At 45.0% G+C, this 18,148-nt stretch overlaps 1 protein-coding gene across 14 annotated transcripts in view; it reads right to left on the bottom strand.

Moving 5' to 3' along the window:
* Window positions 1-604: 604 nt before the first annotated feature.
* KANK1 (KN motif and ankyrin repeat domains 1) overlaps window positions 605-18,148 on the bottom strand; it is a 202,126-nt gene continuing 184,582 nt past the window's right edge. For 6 of the 14 annotated variants that reach the window (XM_030816385.1, XM_030819227.1, XM_030820346.1 and 3 more), the window contains 9 exons: window positions 16,479-16,676; window positions 15,458-15,566; window positions 14,081-14,320; window positions 11,850-11,937; window positions 8,137-8,356; window positions 5,739-5,881; window positions 4,305-4,505; window positions 2,140-2,238; window positions 606-1,555 (listed from right to left, as the gene is read on the bottom strand). In XM_030816385.1, coding sequence (XP_030672245.1) covers window positions 1,493-1,555; window positions 2,140-2,238; window positions 4,305-4,505; window positions 5,739-5,881; window positions 8,137-8,356; window positions 11,850-11,937; window positions 14,081-14,320; window positions 15,458-15,566; window positions 16,479-16,676 — 1,361 coding nt within the window. In that variant the 3' untranslated portion in view covers window positions 606-1,492. Of the gene's footprint in view, window positions 1,556-2,139; window positions 2,239-4,304; window positions 4,506-5,738; window positions 5,882-8,136; window positions 8,357-11,849; window positions 11,938-14,080; window positions 14,321-15,457; window positions 15,567-16,478; window positions 16,677-18,148 lie in introns of all 14 variants that reach the window. The other 8 variants (XM_030816728.1, XM_030821634.1, XM_030821994.1 and 5 more) reach the window with 3 other exon arrangements.

Below are 18,148 nucleotides of genomic sequence, written 5' to 3'. Positions count from 1 at the left end.
GTCAGGAGATCGAGACCATCCTGGCCAACACGATGAAACCCCGTCTCTATTAAAAATACAAAAAATTAGCCGGGCGTGGTGGCGGGTGCCTGTAGTCCCAGCTACTTGGGAAGCTGAGGCAGGAGAATGGCGTGAACCCAGGAAGCAGAGCCTGCAGTGAGCCAAGATCATGCCACTGCACTCCAGCCTGGGCGACAGAGCGGGACTCCGTCTCAAAAAAAAAAAAAAAAAAAAAAAAAGTCTGTCTGGCTTTCTCTCTCCTTTCTTGTCAGTCACTACACGTATCACCTAGTCACCCAGCAGTTGTACTCAGAGTCAAGGACTACTGCTTCTGCACCTGAGAAGAACCATCTTGGGCTCCCCCACAGAAGAGCGCTTTGCCTAAGGAGGCCTCAAACTTCAGCCTCCCGACTTGCAATCTGAGTCAGGAGCCAAGCTGTGGAAGTGGACAAGTGCCCTCGGAAGATGCTCTCTCCCTATTGGAGCCGACTGGCGCACTCACCCTCCCTGCTCAGCTCAATCCATCAGCGTGTGCTGCCACTGCCGTAAGTAAGTCAATTGGCTCGGGGCGGACAGCTGTCAGAGATGAATCAGGGACAAGGAAAAGAGCTTAATGAAATTTTATTTTGAAAATATGGCAAGAGTCTAAGGCACTTCAAACATTTAAATACATAGAGGACCAAAGTCGATGTGACACGGTATAAAGGAATCCATAAATACAAAGAGAACTACACTGTGTTTCTCTACAGGCAAATACAGAGCCAATTCCTCTAACACAATGCAACCTTTATCATTAGAGTTGTGCAATTAATAAAAATGATAACGTTACATGTAGTTCTTCCTGTCTTTAGTATGCAATATAAAAGTTTAAAACACTGTGTCAATTTCATATAGATAACCCTTTTTATAAAAAGTCATATATTACATCTACCTAGCTAAAACCAAATGAGAATATTCTTCTGTAAGTTTCACACTTTCAGTGTTGCCTAGCCCAGGCCCAGGTTACCAATGATCAAATTCATCTCGACTTCCTTATTTTAAAAGAAGACAAAAGAAAAATCCAAAACTATGCTGGAATGAGATTTTGGAAGAGCTTTCTAATGGTTCCACATATAGTAAATATAAATATTTGTGGAAAAATCTTTCTTAAAACATCTCAGTGAGAACCTGACAGACACTTCTTTGTGGGAGTGAACAGAAGGTGCCCCTTCAGATCAGAATTCCCTATGACTGTACAAAATGGAGCAGAGACTCAACAGCAACAGAGACTGGGTTAAAGTGTGCCCTACACAGAAGATGGCCAGAAAGGAGGTGCGCGTGCCCAGGCTGGCAGTCTCTGCACTGTGAAAGCTTCAGCCTTTACCCCTGGGCTTGATGTTTCTGTTTGCTGGTGAGCTCAGGCACAATACATATACATTCAGTATCTGTCACCCCAACAGGAACAATTAGCAGCTTAATGGTGGCATGTAAATGGAGGGTTATTTGCATACAATCAATCAAATGAACCTCGGTGGGTGGGGCCAGGAGACGTCTTCCTTCCAAGCCTAGGGGTGCCCTAGAGACCAGGAAAGGAAAAAAACTGGGGGTTAATAAGTGACCTCCGGCAGATGTGTACCCTGTGACATAGGATCTTGGCACACCACAGCCAACAACCAGCTGTGAGCCCGAGCCAGGAGAGCTCTGACTGAGAACAGGGAACAGGTGTCCACAGCTCCAAGGCCAGCTGGGCTCAGCAGTGCTATGTCCGGCTGTCCTGGGAAGTCACCTTCCCCCTCAGAGTGAACTGTGGACTACAGGCTGCCTGCCATGGGCTTCAGGAACAATGCCAGAACCATGGTGAAATATCCCCACGGGCTCGGGGGGTGCTCTCTGGATAATTCTGCACAGAATCAATCAAAACCTCTATGGGAAGCTGAGCATATGACTTGCAAGGACAAGCAAGGCCCAGCCTCTGCTAAAACATTAGTTCTCCTGCCTTTTGCAGGGCGGAGGCAGAAAAGATGAACTCTTAAGCTCCAGACTAAAACTTCCGTTTTCTGAATCAACATAAAATCTGTCTCCCGTCAATTCCCGGAGGAAGGGGGTCCACCAGTCTGGTGGATTTCAGCCTATTAACAAATGCCAAAGCACAACACTGACCGGAGATTGGGCTTTTGCAAAGTTGACATGGGCATACAGAAGAACAGCGATGTCCTTGTGTCCTGCTTCCAGGGCGATCGAGAGCGCAGTGCTGCCATCCTTAAGATAAGATGGAAAGAACAAGCTATGTTGGGATTCCCAAACCTCCAGACAACCGAAAGGTAACAGAACAAAACACCCTCCAATAATTGGCAAGGTTCCCCAAATATCCCTACTCGTTCGGTCCTCTGGGAAACTTTTTGGGGACCCCTAAGTGTGAAGGCCTGAGGATGTGAAGATGAATGAGGCAAGCCTCCACCCTCCAGAGGTCCCAGTTAAGAGGATTATCTTACTCAACCATTCTGCCCACCAGGAGGGGGAAGCAGAAGATGGGGATAGAAAGTTGTTTTTTCTTCTAATTCAGAATGACCAGGCAAGCAGCAGTAGTGTGTGTGTTAAGAGACTCTGCAATTTGCCAAAGATCTTTTACCTTTCCTCTTAGGGGACTGTGATCCTAAAACCCTAACCACCTCAGTTTAAGGCTACAAGTAACATCTGTGTGTAAGCACACAATCCCAGTGGGTTGCACAGATCCATCTTCTGGAAATGAGGGGAAACACTACATATGGGTGAAAAAAGCTTCACTTAGCTGCTTGATTTCCATTAAATTTCAGGGATTTAAATGGATATAAAGGAGTATCAAGGGAAAGAACAACACAACTTGTTTTCTGTCTAGTCTGTTTTGTGAGACAGGGTTTGTCTCCCAGGCATGATGACAGATCACTGTAGCCTTGACCTCCAGGGCTCAAGTGATTCTCCCGCCTCAACCTCCGCAGTAGCTGAGACTACAGGCGCATACCACCACACCTGGATGATTTTTTTTATAGAGATGGGAGTCTCACTATGTTGCCCACGCTGGTCTTGAACTCCTGGGCTCGAGTGATCCTCCTGTCTCAGCCTCCCAAAGTGCTGGAATTACAGGCGTGACCCCCCCATGCCCAGCCTATCTAGTCTTGAAATAAGGATTTCCCTCTGGTCAGCAGCAGCAGCAGCAGGACACAGTTCTCTTCGGTTTAATCTTATGATCCTTCCCCTCACATGCTTTGAAAGAGAATAGAAGTAAAATGAAACAAAAACCACAGCACAGCTAACAAACTCTTCTGGAAGAAAGAGAAGTCAGAAGCGCTCCCTCCCACAGAGGGGAAGAAGGGAATCTGGTACAGCTATAGCTCCTGTGTGCTCCTGTGGAGATGGCTGAGTGTGAACCTAGTCAGTCCCTCATACCAGTGAAAAACTCCGCTGGTTTGTTCTCCCTACTGGCTTGGGCTCAGAAGGATCTGACCTACAAAGAATATTTTCTTAACTTTTTGGTATTCTGAGCTGAAGAAGCTCTGATCCAAACCTGTGATCTATAGAGATAAACTTTCAAAAACAGAACCAAGCCAGCCCGACCTCTGTGACCTTTAAACCATCTCACTGCCTCCATGCCAGTTCCTACCTTCTCCCTATCACCACTCCTCTCCTTTGGCCTGGAGACACCCAGAAGTACCCCCTTTGCTTGAGTTTCCCGGTCAAGGAGTTATCTGGAAATGTGGACAGCGTGGGAACTGCGAGAAGAGAGCAGAGTGGTGCTGATGGGAGAGACTCAGGAGAAATGGGAAAATGCTTCAAGAAGTCAAGCTACTCTGCAGGCTCTGGCGTATGCTGTGTCACAAGCTACTCACTTTGATGGGTCACGGTGCCTTCACTTTGGGTGGGAAAGGTTCACTATAGTAGGAACTGCTTTTAGTCACCGTGTAACCTCAGCCTCTAATGATTAATAATCCAGATTTCCAGGTGGACCTGTTAGAAGTCACCTACACTGAATTTGATTCTGCAGTGCCAAATTCATTGATTCCCCTTTAGTAGAGGGGCTCTTGGACGTGCCCGTTAAATCACTTTTACATTTCATGAATTTTTGGGGTAGGGCCTATTTATTCTGCTTTGAGTACTAGTTTATGAGAGTGTTAGTTTGCACACAGTAAGTGTAGCCAAGCTTGGCTGTGAAGGGAGGCGCCTAGATGGCGACACAAATCCAAGAGGAGAATAAAGGAGGATTTGGTCGCTCTTGGCCAAACAGCACTCCCAGAGCTCCCGCCCAGAGTCCCCCAGACCCCTGGCCAGGAGGCCAAATGGAGACAGCTTACGTTGTCCTCCAGGTGACCGTTGCAGCCGGGCTGGGCCAGCAGCAGCTTGACAATCTCTACGTGCCCATGCTCGCTGGCACACATGAGGGCCGTGGAGCCCTCGTCATCCTGGATGTTGACGTCAGCCCCACAGGCCAGCAGGCCCTTCACCATGTCTATCCGCCCGTGACTGACCGCCAGCATGAGGGCCGTCTGTCCCGCCTATGGGAAGAGATGACAGGGACTTCAGAAGTACATACTGAGCTGGCAGTGGGGGCCTATAGTGGGGCTGTGCTAGGGAAAGGGGGAAGAGTGCGGTGACAGAAGGGAAAGAACTGGCGATGGAACTACTTGGGGCAGGTGGTGGCAAGCAGGGAGAAACCAGCTTCCGGTGAGCTATGAGCTAAGGAAGGGCATAAAGTAAGGAGCCAACTTTAGCATGGAGGATGTCTCGGTATATTAAGGGGCTGGAAGTTCAGGTGGTGTTTAAAAGTGAAGCTGTGGGCCTGGAGTAGTGGGTCACGCCTGTGACCCTAGCAATTTGGGAGGCTGAGGCGGGCGGATTGCCTGAGCTCAGGAGTTCAAGAGCAGCCTGGGCAACAACGAAACCCCATCTCTACTTAAAAAAAAGCCAGGGGCCGGCGCGGTGGCTCAGGCCTGTAATCCCAGCACTTTGGGAGGCCAAGGCGGGTGGATCAGGAGGTCAGGAGATCAAGACCATCCTGGCTAACATGGTGAAACCTTGTCTCCACTAAAAATACAAAAAATTAGCTGGGCGCCTGCAATCCCAGCTACTTGAGAGGCTGAGGCAGGAGAATGGCGTGAACCCCAGAGGCGGAGGTGGTTGCACTGAGCCAAGATCGTCTCAAAAAAAAAAAAAACAAAAATAAAAAACAAAAAAACCAGGTATGGTGGCATGTGCCTGTTAGTCCCTACTACCCGGGAGGCTAAGGCAGGAGAATCGCTTGAACCCGAGAGGCGGAGGTGGTTGCAGTGAGCCAAGATCATGCCACACTGCACTCCAGCCTGGGTGACAGAGCAAGACTGTCTCTTTAAAAAAAAGTCAAGCTGTGAACACATCCGGACCTCGGACACTGCCTGCTATGAAGACACTGCAACACAGAGACAGGAAGCAACAGTCACTGAGTATCTGATGGGGATGCCCAATCATTTATATGTAGGGGAACTAACAGTATTTCCATGCAAACTATGCAAACGGAGGAAAGGCAAGACGAAGGAGAAGTTTCCAGTGTGAAATTTAAGCCCTATTTCCCTGGTATGTTTGGTCAGTAAGGAGTACCAGGCAGTGCGTGGACTCAGGGCAGGCCTGCAAACAAGTGCACTGTGGTGGGAGCACGGCATCTATGCCTGCTCTGCCAGAGTGGCCACCGCAGTCCTGTATGCTGCCTGCCGGTCAGGGATGCATTCCTGAGCACGGGAACCGAGCGCGCTAACCTGACTAGCTTTGGCATTCACATCCCCACAGCCAAAGAGTTCTTCCACAACCCGCATGTCCTTCTCTGCGTCCACAGCGGCGAGGGCCGCCAGCATGATGGGGGTGTAGCCTGCCTTGTTCTGATGATCCACATTACACACATCTGCCAAAAAAAAAAAAAAAAAAGTCTCTTAGGAAGCAGCCTACCTTCTAATAGCAGCTGCTTACGGAGCCACTGAAGGGATGGTGTATATAAGGGCCCAGTGAAATGGCACCAACTGGCTGGAGACCTAGAGTGACTTAGAAGGAAACGTGAGAGATGTTTTCACACTAAACCAAAAACTTTTTTTTTTTTCCTATTTCACCAGACCTGCAACAACGGTATGCTTCTGCAGCATATCTTGTTTGCAACTGGGGGTGGAAATGCAATGGCTTAGAAGTCTGGGTGGTTGTTCTAATGGTTGCTCTATATGGGATCTAGGCACTCAGCTGTGTTTAGGAAAGTGAAGCAGACAGTGAGCTACTCATGAAAGAAGTGTCTGTAAAGGCTTATGTATGGAACGTTGGACAGGGTGGTACCCGCTTATCCAAACACTACTCATTCTGAGACTCTGAATTGACTATTCTGGCTTGTCGGGGGGGTCCTGAGAAGCAGAATTCCAATCATATAACATCCAGCTCTAGAATTTATGGTCTGAGAGCAAATGCAGTTAAGTCCCCTTAACAGACTCGATGAACCAGACTTTTTCTATTCCTGTAATTCTTAAGGAGGCTCTTCAGGAATTAAATTATCCTTCGGGCATTTAAAAGTTCCTTCTCCGAAATGACCGGAATGGTGAGTGTTAGAAAGCAGCTTTTATGTGGGACCAAATATGAAGTTAAAATGTTTACAATGCTTCTATCATAAAGGAAAAGAAAAGGTACCATGAACATTTACCTTAAAATCCCAAACAGCTCCATACTAAGGACGTGTTTTTAAAAGTGAGTGTTTTTTTATGCAGAAAATAAAAGGCCCTGTGGTGGAGAAACAGGTGAGTTTGTGTGTGCGCTTCGGGGCTCCTCAGCATCTCGGACTTTGCTCTGCATCGATGCTGAAGCATCCTAGATCTACACCTTACGGAGCCAGAATCCCAGCCTAGAAGGGGGAGCAGTAACAACTCATTAAGTGATTAACCCAAACCATCCAACAGTGGAATTACAATTATTTAATTTGCCAAGATGTTTTATCCAAGGGTATACTAAGCTGCTCCTGTCAGGAGTGATGGTGAAATCTTGTTTTCAGCTTCCCTGGATATGATCCACTTCTGTCTAAACAATCGCTCCGGCTGACCGTATCACCAGCTCTGTGTATAGTCTGGAAAACCTGACGAGGAGCGGCTTGAAATTCCTTCCTGTAAGATGGAAGCAGTTATACCCTAACATGGCTCCAAAAATAGGGAACAAACACACTTAAAAGAGAAAAGAAGGATAAATCTGTTTGGATTTCTTAACTGCATCAATTCCAAGTTCCCAAAACAGAGCAGAAGAGATTGGACAGTGGATGAAGACAGAATTTCGGAAAATTGGAACAGTTTTATGGCATATTCTAAGTCAGGTTCACATTGTATCCTCATTAATCAGACTGAGATACTGTGAATTCTCTGTCACTAGAAGTAAAAATATGTATTACAAAAATTGAAAGATTTGGGGGCTATGTGGCACGGGGCTGCTCCATGTGAACAAAGTTGAAAGCTCACCGTTTCTTGACGGTACCATCTGTTTACGTGCCCCTCCCTCACTTCACGTCTAAGATGTCCACTGGCTCTATTCTGGGATAACAAGTTTCTACTGTTCTATTATGGTTGAGAGACAAGAATAATATGCCCTTTGCTCTATGCTGTTTCCCCAATAACAGTATATTTTGGTGAGAATAGTGATCGTTTGACCATCTGTTATGGTGGCTTTGCTTAGTCCCCATCTTGACTAGCCACACACACTTATGCAAGGACAGCAGTCACGGGGTAAGGACAAATCAAGTGGTCCACAAGCTCCAAGGCTGTGACCCTGGGCCCGTAAGCAGCACTCTGCCTCCTGAGTGCAAACCGGCCAAGCCTGCATGATTCAGCTCAGGAAGAAGGAACGTGAGTCACGCTTCTTACCCAGGGATACGCCTCTCACTGAATGCAGCTGAACTGCAGCAAGAAGATCCTCAAAACCTCCTTTCAAAACAGATCTAGAATCTGTGTTACCCAGTTTTGTTTAAACTTCAAGCCTCTTTTGAATGACTCAAGAAAATTCTTGCCATGTCATGTGGAAAAGCAATAAAAAGGATTTTAGCATGGTCAGAGAATTCAGGAGTGGCTCAACCAGGTTCTCTGAGATGAGTCACAACCCAAGTGCTGTTAGAGAAGAGAGCGGGTGGAAGAGCAGCCAACATACCAGCATCCAGCAGCAGCTTCACAATCTCGAAGTTGGAGTGGGACACGCTGTAATGCAGGGCTGTGTTGCCGTTGCCGTCTGCCAAGTTGATGACATAGCGGAGGACATCTGGGGAGATGGCCTCAAAAGCAGCGATGTAGTCCCCCACCATGGCTGGAACGGCCGACTTCTGACTGGACACGCGGAACCACTCGTGCTGGAGGGTGTTCAGACAGAACCTCTGCCAAAACACGGAGTGGCCGTTAGTTCTTCTATTTATAGACTTTTTGAGACCTAGTTGAAAGCAAAAGTAACCTGTCCTTTTATAGTCAAAGTATATATGCAGTTAGAATCTGCTCTCAAAAACCAACAGCCCTAAGAGAAGCTTCAAACACCAAACTGGGACATTCCTCCTGATTTTAAACCACACGTAGATTCTAATGTCTACAAAGAAGACCAGACAGCACCGTGCAGAAACAGAGGCTCTGGAGCCAGACCACCGAGTTTCCAATGCAGGCTCTGCTACCTAAAAGCTTTATGACCCTAAGGAAGTTATTCTTCTTCCATTTCCTCATCCGAAAAGTTGGGTAATACCATTCTTTCATAGTTTTTGTGAAGAGAATAAACACTAAGGCTTGGCTCAGTTTATTATGTAATCATACTGGCCTTGCGAACAATTTTCATAGAAATTAGGAAGAAATTAAGCAGCCTACACTGAATTATGCTGCTTCCTTCCTATCCAGACCAAGCTCACCTCCGTCAACTCCTTAGCACAGCACTAGGTTTGGAGACCGTACGTGTGTAGCCAACCCAATTCCCATCCCAATCCCAAATACAACTGTTTAACCATGGAAAGGGAAAATAAAAAGGAAGCCCGTCTGGAACTCATTTCATTTTCTCATCAGCTCCCCTCTGACTTCCTTAGGCTGTGGACACATGAAGAAGGCACTTGCTTTGTGGATGATCAACTCAAACCTGGGTCACATGAAGCTCAGTGGAGACTGAGCATAGTCAGTACTGGTGATGAGGATGACTACACTGTCTTTTCAATGGGCCTTCCTTCCTATGAGTTTAATATTCATTTCTGCAGTGCTTACTCTTTAAAAATATATCAAAGAAAGACAGCCTGTGTCAAAAGCACCAGAACCCACGAAGTCCTCTCCCTGTAGAAAAGGAAGAGTTGGAATTATACAGCTTCCATCTCTTTATCATCCTGCTACTGATTATTTAGTTTTAACCATTTCAATCACGTTTTGGGTCACCTGAAAAGTGTCCTTTTTTTTTTTCTGTATTTTATATATTCAGATTCCTGTTTCTTTGGAGTTGTCACACTGAAAGAAGGGAAATTATGTCTTCTGGTCATCCTAACTCTATTACTGCTAAATAACTGGTGTCCTGACATAATTATCTAGCCCTGGCATTGTGTTCACTCGTCCACTACTTTTCACAACACGATACTTTAAACACTTTCACACCAAACGGAAATTCAATTAAAAAGATGTACCCATCACAGTCTGTGTGGATGACACCATGCTCGGCAATTTGGAGGATGCAGGAAAACAGAATCCTTCCCAAAGGCCACGTAACCTAGTATGTTGAGAACAGTGAAAGAAAAGTATACTATGGCTATAAAATCTGGGGTTGTAAGGCCCCAGTTTTAAGTTTAGGTTAAACCTGATGGGAAATACTGACACTGCAGTGAGATTTTACGGTTTTACTAGTGACCAGGGTATAGCCAGGTATTTTCATGAATACAAATCCAAGAATTTCAATATGTAGTTCTATGTTTCCCCTTGACTGGGAATTTTTTTTTTTTTTTTTTTTTTGAGAGAGGGTGTCACTCTGTCTCCCAGGCTGGAGTGCAGTGGCATGATCACGGATCACTGCAGCCTCAACTTCCTGGGCCTCCAGCTATCTTCTTGCCTCAGCCTCCCAAGTAGCTAGGACCATGGGTACATGCCACCATACCTGGCTAATTTTTGTAGAGACAGGGTTTTGCCACGTTGCCCAGGCTGGTCTCAAACTGAACTCCTGGGCTCAAGTGACCCACTGCCTTGGCCTCCCAAAATGCTGGGATGACAGGTGTGAGTCACTGTGCCTGGCCTTGACCAGGAATTTTATTTAGTACAGCTGATCCTCTGTAGCTACAGGTTCCATTTCCACAGATTCAACCACCAGCAGCGTGAAAATATTTGAAAAATATGTAACACAAAACAATACAGTATAACAACTATTTATATGGCATTTATATTGTGTTAAGTTTTGAGGCCAGGTGCAGTGGGTCACGCCTGTAATCCCAGCACTTTGGGAGGCCCGGTGGCTCACGCCTGTAGTCCCAGAACTTTGGGAGGCCGAGATGGGCAGACCACAAGGTCAGGAGATTGAGACCATCCTGACTAACACGGTGAAACCCAGTCTCTACTAAAAATACAAAAAAATTAGCCGGGTGTTGTGGTGGACACCTGTAGTCCCAGCTACTTGGGAGAGTGAGGCAGGAGAATGGCCTGAACCCGGGAGGCGGAGCTTGCAGTGAGCAGAGATCACGCCACTGCACTCCAGGCCTTTTTTCAAACGGAGTCTCACTCTGTCACCCAGGCTTGAGTGCAGAGGTGCAATCTTGGCTCACTGCAACCACCACCTCCTGGGTGCAAGCAATTCTCCAGCCTCAGACTCCCGAGTAGCTGGGATTACAGGGGTGTACCACCCTGCCTGGCTGATTTTTTGTATTTTTAGTAGAGACAGGGTTTCACCATGTTGGCTAGGCTCGTCTTGAACTCCAGACCTCATGTGATCCGCCCACATCGGCCTCCCAAAGTGTTGGGATTATAGGAGTGAATCACTGCACCTGGTCCTGTATTAGGTATTATGATACAGAAATGATTTAAAATATATGGCAGAATTTAAAGTATATGTATAGTTTATATGCAAATACTACACCATTTTACATAAGGGACTTGAGCATCTGTGCATTTTGGTATCCTTAGGGGATCCTACATTTTCTCAATGCACTAATTAAAAAAAAAAAGACAGCTGTCAACCAGTGGGTTAGTCTGGCCTATGAAAGAATGTGCACATAACTTCAACACATGAGAATATGTCATTCTTGGCCATGGTGTCAGATTAACCATTGCCATAGAAATACTTATGTGTCCTATGTTGTACCATTCATGATCACTAAGGCAACCAAATACTTTGCTGTTTGCTCTGAATCTCTTAGACTGCGAGATGACAAGTGCAGTTATTTTTATGTTTAAAAATAGTGGCCGCCTGCATTGCACATCAGAGCATAACATACAGTTTCATAACTGAAAGGAATGCTGACCTCGGCCCAGATAGGTTTCTTTTAAAAACATATGCTAACTTAAAAAAAAAAAAATTCTTGGATGCTGCTCCCTGGATCTTACTGTTCCATAAATAGAAATGAAATATGCAGAAAGATGACGACTGACTGCAATTAGCCCTCCTTTCTGTCTGCAAGTGTATGCCTCAGATGCCTCCACCCCAACAAAGTCCAGGGTGGGTAAAGGATGTCCGAAGTTGGGCCTCAAGGAGACACTGGCAGTGTGATCCAAGGAGCAAGACCACATGATGTCCACCCAGCCCACTCATGCTGGAAACACTTCAGGAGAAAAGCACGCAAGCAACAACTCAGGCAGCCTCCAGCTGGCCTTGACAAGGAGCCCACTCATGCACTTTGTACACACAGGGGGATGGTGTTTGCAGGTCAGACTCACCATATCTTTGCTGGTCAAAGCTTTGGGGTCATTTATAGTATTTTTCAGTAAGTTGCATGCAGACAACATCTTTTCACTTAATTCATACCTGAAAGGGAAAAAAAGTTATGATTGGTCACAAGAAGAAAATCATTTTTATTTCAACCCACATATGTAATTTTTTTTTTTGAGACATGGTCTTGCTCTGTTGCCCAGGCTAGAGTGCAGTGGCATGATCTTGGCTCACTGCAACCTCCACCTCCTGGATTCAAGCAATCCTCCTGCCTCAGCCTCCCTAGTAGCTGGGACTACAGGTGTGCACCACCAGGCCCGGCTAATTTTTGTATTTTTAGTAGAGACGGGGTTTCACTATGTTGGCCAGGCTGGTTTTGAACTCCTGACCTCAGGTGATCCACCTGCCTCGGCTTCCCAAAGTGCTGGGATTACAGGTGTGGGACACTGTGCCCAGCTTCAACTTTTAAAAATATATTTTTAAAAGGCAAGTGGCCCCAAGCCAGCCTAGGCAGGTCATTATGGCACAAGGTGCTTGGGTGGAGGCAGCACAGGCATTCTTAGGGGTCCAAGGGTTACGTCCACTGTGCAGAGCCAACACCTCCAGCCAGAGATTGAGGCCTTTTTTGGGAGGGTGACATTCGGCTTCACCAATTGGCCTTTATGACATTCTGGAATAACATTTAGCGATTTTTTTTTGCCATTTTTAACTTTTGTTTTTTTTTTCTTTTTGAGACAAGGTCTCACTCTGTTGCCCAGGCTGGAAGTGCAGTGGTGCAATCACGGCTCACTGTAGTTTTGCTGTCCCAGGCTCAAGCAATCTTCCTACCTCAGCCTCCCAAGGAACCAGGATTACACGTGTGTGCCACCACACCCGGCTTTGTATTTGTAGAGACAGGGTTTCACCATGTTGCCCAGGCTGGTCTCGAACTCTTGGGCTCAAGCTATCTGCCTGCCTGCCTCAGCCTCCCAAAGTATTGGGATTATGGGTGTGAGCCACTGTGCCCAACCTGTTCTAAGGTGTTTAAAAATATTTTTAATCTTAAGGGGGTTGAAGGAGACCCAAATTACTTTTTTTCTGAGACAGGGTCTTGATCTGTCACCCGGACTGGAGTGCAGGGGCATGATCATGGCTCACTGCAGCCTCAGCCTCCAGGGTTCAAGTGATCCTCCTACCTTATCCTCTGGAGCAGCCAGCATGTGACACCATGCCCAGGTAACTGATATTTTTGTAGGGATGAGGTCTTAACTATGTTGTCCAGGCTAGTCTCAAACTCCTGTGCTCAAGCGATTCTCTTGCCCTGACTTTACACAAATTACCATATATCCACTGTGCTGACCAGTAAACCACACATCTGAACCCACATTTGGTGACTCAAGTGTTTAACCCAAATGAAACGTAAAAAAATGACATATGGTATATAAATTAAATCTCAAAGCTGTTAAACAGCCATGTGAAACACCTGGAAATATAAACTAAAAACACTTACCTTGTGTTAATGCAGTTAAACTTTCATTTGCCAAATTAAATAGAGGTAAGTTTTCTGAAACGTTCTGTTTATATTTCACATAGTGAAAAACCATACTGAAGTTTCCATCTTTTCTATTCTCTATTTCATGAGCATCAAATCCTTATCTAATGGTCTTGAAAACTTACATTTTGAGGCACACGTTTCAGCCAACCAGAGTGTTTTTCAGCTACTATTTATGATATACCCAACTCCATTCTTGTGGCATTCCTGATCATTCAATGTGTAACAAAATACAAACATGTAAGTGATATGCATCATCTTTACAGTAAATGTGATCTTTGGCTGAGGCCTCATCTACACCATGATCCCGTAATAATGATACTGACACCTGTATCAAGATAAATGGCTAAACATAAAATCTGAAATCTTAAAGTATGCGGGCCACCAAAAAATTAAAATGTCTTTAAATATAAGGTGAGGTGTTCAAACAATAGAAGTTTTAGTGGATTGTGGTTCCATATGTTAAATTATATAGCAGGGTTAAGGTTTCAGAAAACAAGGGTGATTAGGTATCAGGTCATTCTACCATAAGAGATCAAAGAGTTGCGATACTCTGCACTTGTATCTATTAGTATCTGAAGATGTGTATACCTCTGAGGAACAGATAAAAGCAAACATTTAATTACAAAAGCTCTGAACTGGCCAACTCTATTGCCAAAGTACATTAAATGTGGGAGGGACAAGGGAGGGAAGGGGAATGTACCACACCTCTCTCTGATTTCCACCTTCTCAGGTTCACATTCTTGAACCTGCATTTCATCTTCCACCCTGGCAGACTTGAAACCTTCAATATTAACTGCATGGTGCCCTTCTGCCATTCCCCGAGTGTCTTCATCCTCCTCCTCTTCCTCTTCTTCAAGAGGATATTCAATGACATCACACTCGTCATCTGACTCGGAAGAAGAGCTTTCATCTGAGCTGGAATCATCACTTGAAGTTGTTTCATACCTAGGTGGCAATTGGGATTTCAGGAGATGCACGGTGTGCTCACAAAGACCCAGTGATAGAAATTTCTATGAAGGGATTTGCTAATTGACTCCAGAAATTTCACTAGTGGTTTTAGATCCTGCACTTAGAAGTTCAAAGTAAGGTCTATTTAAATGCCTGGTGGTCTTGAATGGATTCTAACTTAAACTGGTAATCGGTATCATATAAGCAACGTATCATGTAACACTTGTTAAAGAAAATAATGGCATCTTCAGCTTAGTACAAATCAAGAGAAAACATACTTTATGGAAAACAGATCCGTAGGTGCTAACTTTTTGTCCCCCCCACCCCATTTCTTCCTATTTCATCCTATTTATTTTCCCAGTATCAAGATGAATAGATTACATAGGCAATCAATAGTTTTTCTGGTGTATGTCCTCCAAAATCTCCTGGCCATTATCACTTAATAAAACTTCTAAGATCTGGAAAACAGGCACCATAAGGTTAAACCCTAATGGTACACTTTGCTATAAACATTATCTTAACTAACTTCGTATTGTTTCTTTCTTGTGGGGGCCATGTACCAATTCACTGATTTGATTCCATTGTAGGACAACAAAGGGGCTTAACTATGTACGTGGGCCAATGGAAAGAGAAGGAACAAACAATAACCATTCTATTTAGGAAGCAAACTGGTGATGTGGTTATCAATTGTGAAAGACCCTACAATGTGGGTCGTAAACATGGAGAGCTAAGCAAAAGGACCCATTCTGAAGGAATAGATGATGATCGCTGGCCCAGAGAGTGATGCTCTCAGTCTTTTTCTGCTCAATTGTGAGTTCTCATATAGGTAAGTACAAGTTCTCCAACACAGTGCAGGAAGCCTGCTGCGTTCGCTGAAGACTATTTCTTTCAGATCAGAGGTGAGGAGATGTAAACTGCTCGGCTTCATCAGGTATCCTTAAGAGTGACAAATCCTTAAAGACAGCACCAGAGGAGGAAAGAAAAGCCCAAATGCACCTTTCTGCCTTTCTGAGGAGGGAATCTTCCATCACTGCGCTGTGGTCGCTTCCCCGACTAGGCACCTTGAAATGTGACTTAGGCAGGAGGCAAAGGAGACTGACAGCATTAGCCTCTAGAACCACCATCTTTCCTTACCCTCCATTAATGCCAACAAACTGAAGATTCTTTTTTGCGCCATTTGAATCTTTGTTACCATCTTTCTTCTTCATGATGGACTTCAGTGTACTTTCATTGTTTGTACATGCTGTGAAAAAGTCAAGGCAATAAAAATGAAAACTCACACTCATACACGTTACATGATCTTTTTTCCTGTACAGTTCTTTTCTCATGCATGTAAATGTAGATCTTGGCACATATATGTGAGAAGTTTCCACAAAATTCAATGGGAAAGTGTGTGCATGCAAAGAAAATAATTCAAAGTTCCATTACTAACATTCTTCACATGGGAAAAAAATCAATTAGTACTTCCAGACATAACAAAGCCGGTGAAAATTGACATTTGTATCCGGCTTTATTGCTTATAAAGTGATGTCGTGTCTCATGAGCCTCAAGGACCATTTATGCACTAAACAGGGATTATTATTTTTCTTCAGCTGAGATAACCTGAAAAAACTTATGCCTGCCAGAACGTGAATAAAATGCTATTTAAAATATTTCATAATTTGTAATACCAGGTAAGCTTTCTTGTACAGCTTTCTTTCTTTGGTAATTTTGAGACAGCGCCTCTTTCTGTCACCCAGGCTGGAGTGCAGTGGCGTGATCTCAGCTCACTGCAACCTCCACCTCCCAGGTTCAAGTGATTCTCCCACCTCAGCCGCCCGAGTAGCTGGGACTACAGGTGTGCACCACCACGCCTGGCTGATTTTTGTATTTTTTAGTAGAGACGGGGTTTCACCATGTTGGCCAGGCTGGTCTCGAACTCCTGGCCTCAAGTGATCTGCCTACCTTGGCCTCCCAAAGTGCTGGGATCACAGGTGTGAGCCACCACGCCCAGCCTCTTTGGTAACCTTATTTAAAGACATTCTGGGCCTACCTTCCAAACAACGATATTAACTTTCTTCCAGGTCAATTTAAAGGTACATTGACATTAAATTGGAATGCTGGCAATGCTGGCCCTAGAATCCTGATGCCAATGACTGTGAGTGAGAAAAGTTACCATAGAGGCCAGCGGCGATCTGGTCGTCTGTCAGGTTCACTGGAGACAGCGTACCTTCCTGAGTGGGGAAGGCGTCCAGGCTGCTGACTGGCTTTCCTTCTGAGGTCCCCACTTCTTGCTCAGGCTGGGATGTCTGGGAGCTTAAGGGACTTCCTGACTGAAGGCCTCCACACTTACAGGTATATCCCAAATAATTGCCTATCAGGAAAAAGAAAGGTACAGAGTGTGTGATGCTAGGACTGAAAAAGCAGGCTTAAAAACAACAACTCTTGCAATTCATAATTTAAAATGGGACTATTATCCCAGCCACCAAAACTCAGAAGCCCCTTTGACTCTTCACCTTTCCTGATTTCATCAGCATAGGCAGACTGCCGGGCCTCGTCATTCTAACTCCATAGCACCTCTTCTTTTCTCTCTGTTTTGGCTGCTACCATCATACCCTCGGTTTCTAGTCATGGAAGTAGTATTCTTACTGCCCCTCTTCCATTACTATTTCCACTCTGGCACAATGCTTCAGAGCATTACTCCCAGCCCGCTCCACTGCCATCGTCATTCTAGCTAAAACAAAATCTGACAACAACGCCTAAAAAGCACCCACTGCTCAGGAAATGTAGTCCACACTGCAGAGCCAGAGATTCTAATCCATAACCTGGTACTGGCTGACCCCCCCAACTTCATTTCCCACTCCTCCTGTCATCCTTACTGGGACAGGGACTGTATCCCATTAAGTGCCAGTACTCGCTGTATAGAGATGCAGGTCTCTTGTTTCCTGGCAGCATGCCTCAGCTTATGCCCTTTTACTACCTGGAATACCTTTCTTCACCCATCTTCACACAGCTGCACCCTCTCATCACTGCCTCTTCAGACCCTTCCCTGATCTCCTTCACTAATAATGTTCTTGCCCTGAACTCTCACAGCCCATCTTTTGTACCTTCTCCTGGGACCTGTGATACAATGTACAAGATGACTTGTATGATGGTTTTAGACTCCCTTGTAGATGGTAAATATTTTGAGGGCATCAAACAGTTCTGATCAACTTTGTTTCTCTTACCAAATCTACTAGAGTGCTTTTGTATATGTTAGCCACTTAAAATCTGTTCACTGACCGAAGCAATTTGGATTAAATAATATTTTGTAATTAATGTATACAGATATGTCAATGAAAAGAGTCAAACTCTGTAAAAAAGAGGTTTACTCTGAGCCAAGTATGAATGACCAAGGCCAAAAGCACAATCTCACAAGGTCCTGAGAACATGTGCCCAAGGTGGCTGGGTTACAGCTTAATTTTATACATTTTAGGGGACTAGAAGTTACAGGCAAACGCAAATCAATACATGTAAGGTGTACAGTAGTTTAGAAAGGTGGAAGAACTGAAACAAGGGTGGGCTTCCAGGTTTTGGGTAGATTCAAAGATACTCTGATTGGCAAATGGTTGAAAAAGTTAACTTACTATCTAAAGGCCTGGAAACAACAGAAAGGAGTGTCGGGGTTAAGATAAGGGGTTGTGAAGACCAAGGTTCTTATTATGTAGATGTAGCCTCCAGGTAGCAGGCTTCATCTACATAGATGGTAAATGTCTCTTTTCAGACCTCTATATAGATGGTAAATGTCTCTTTTCAGACCTAAATAGGTACCAGACTCTTAATCTCTCCTGGATTAGGAAAAGGCCT

This window comes from Nomascus leucogenys, chromosome 1a (genome assembly GCF_006542625.1).
Source record: "Nomascus leucogenys isolate Asia chromosome 1a, Asia_NLE_v1, whole genome shotgun sequence".
Taxonomy (NCBI): Eukaryota; Metazoa; Chordata; class Mammalia; order Primates; family Hylobatidae; genus Nomascus; species Nomascus leucogenys.
This window is presented reverse-complemented; position numbering and strand designations above follow the sequence as displayed.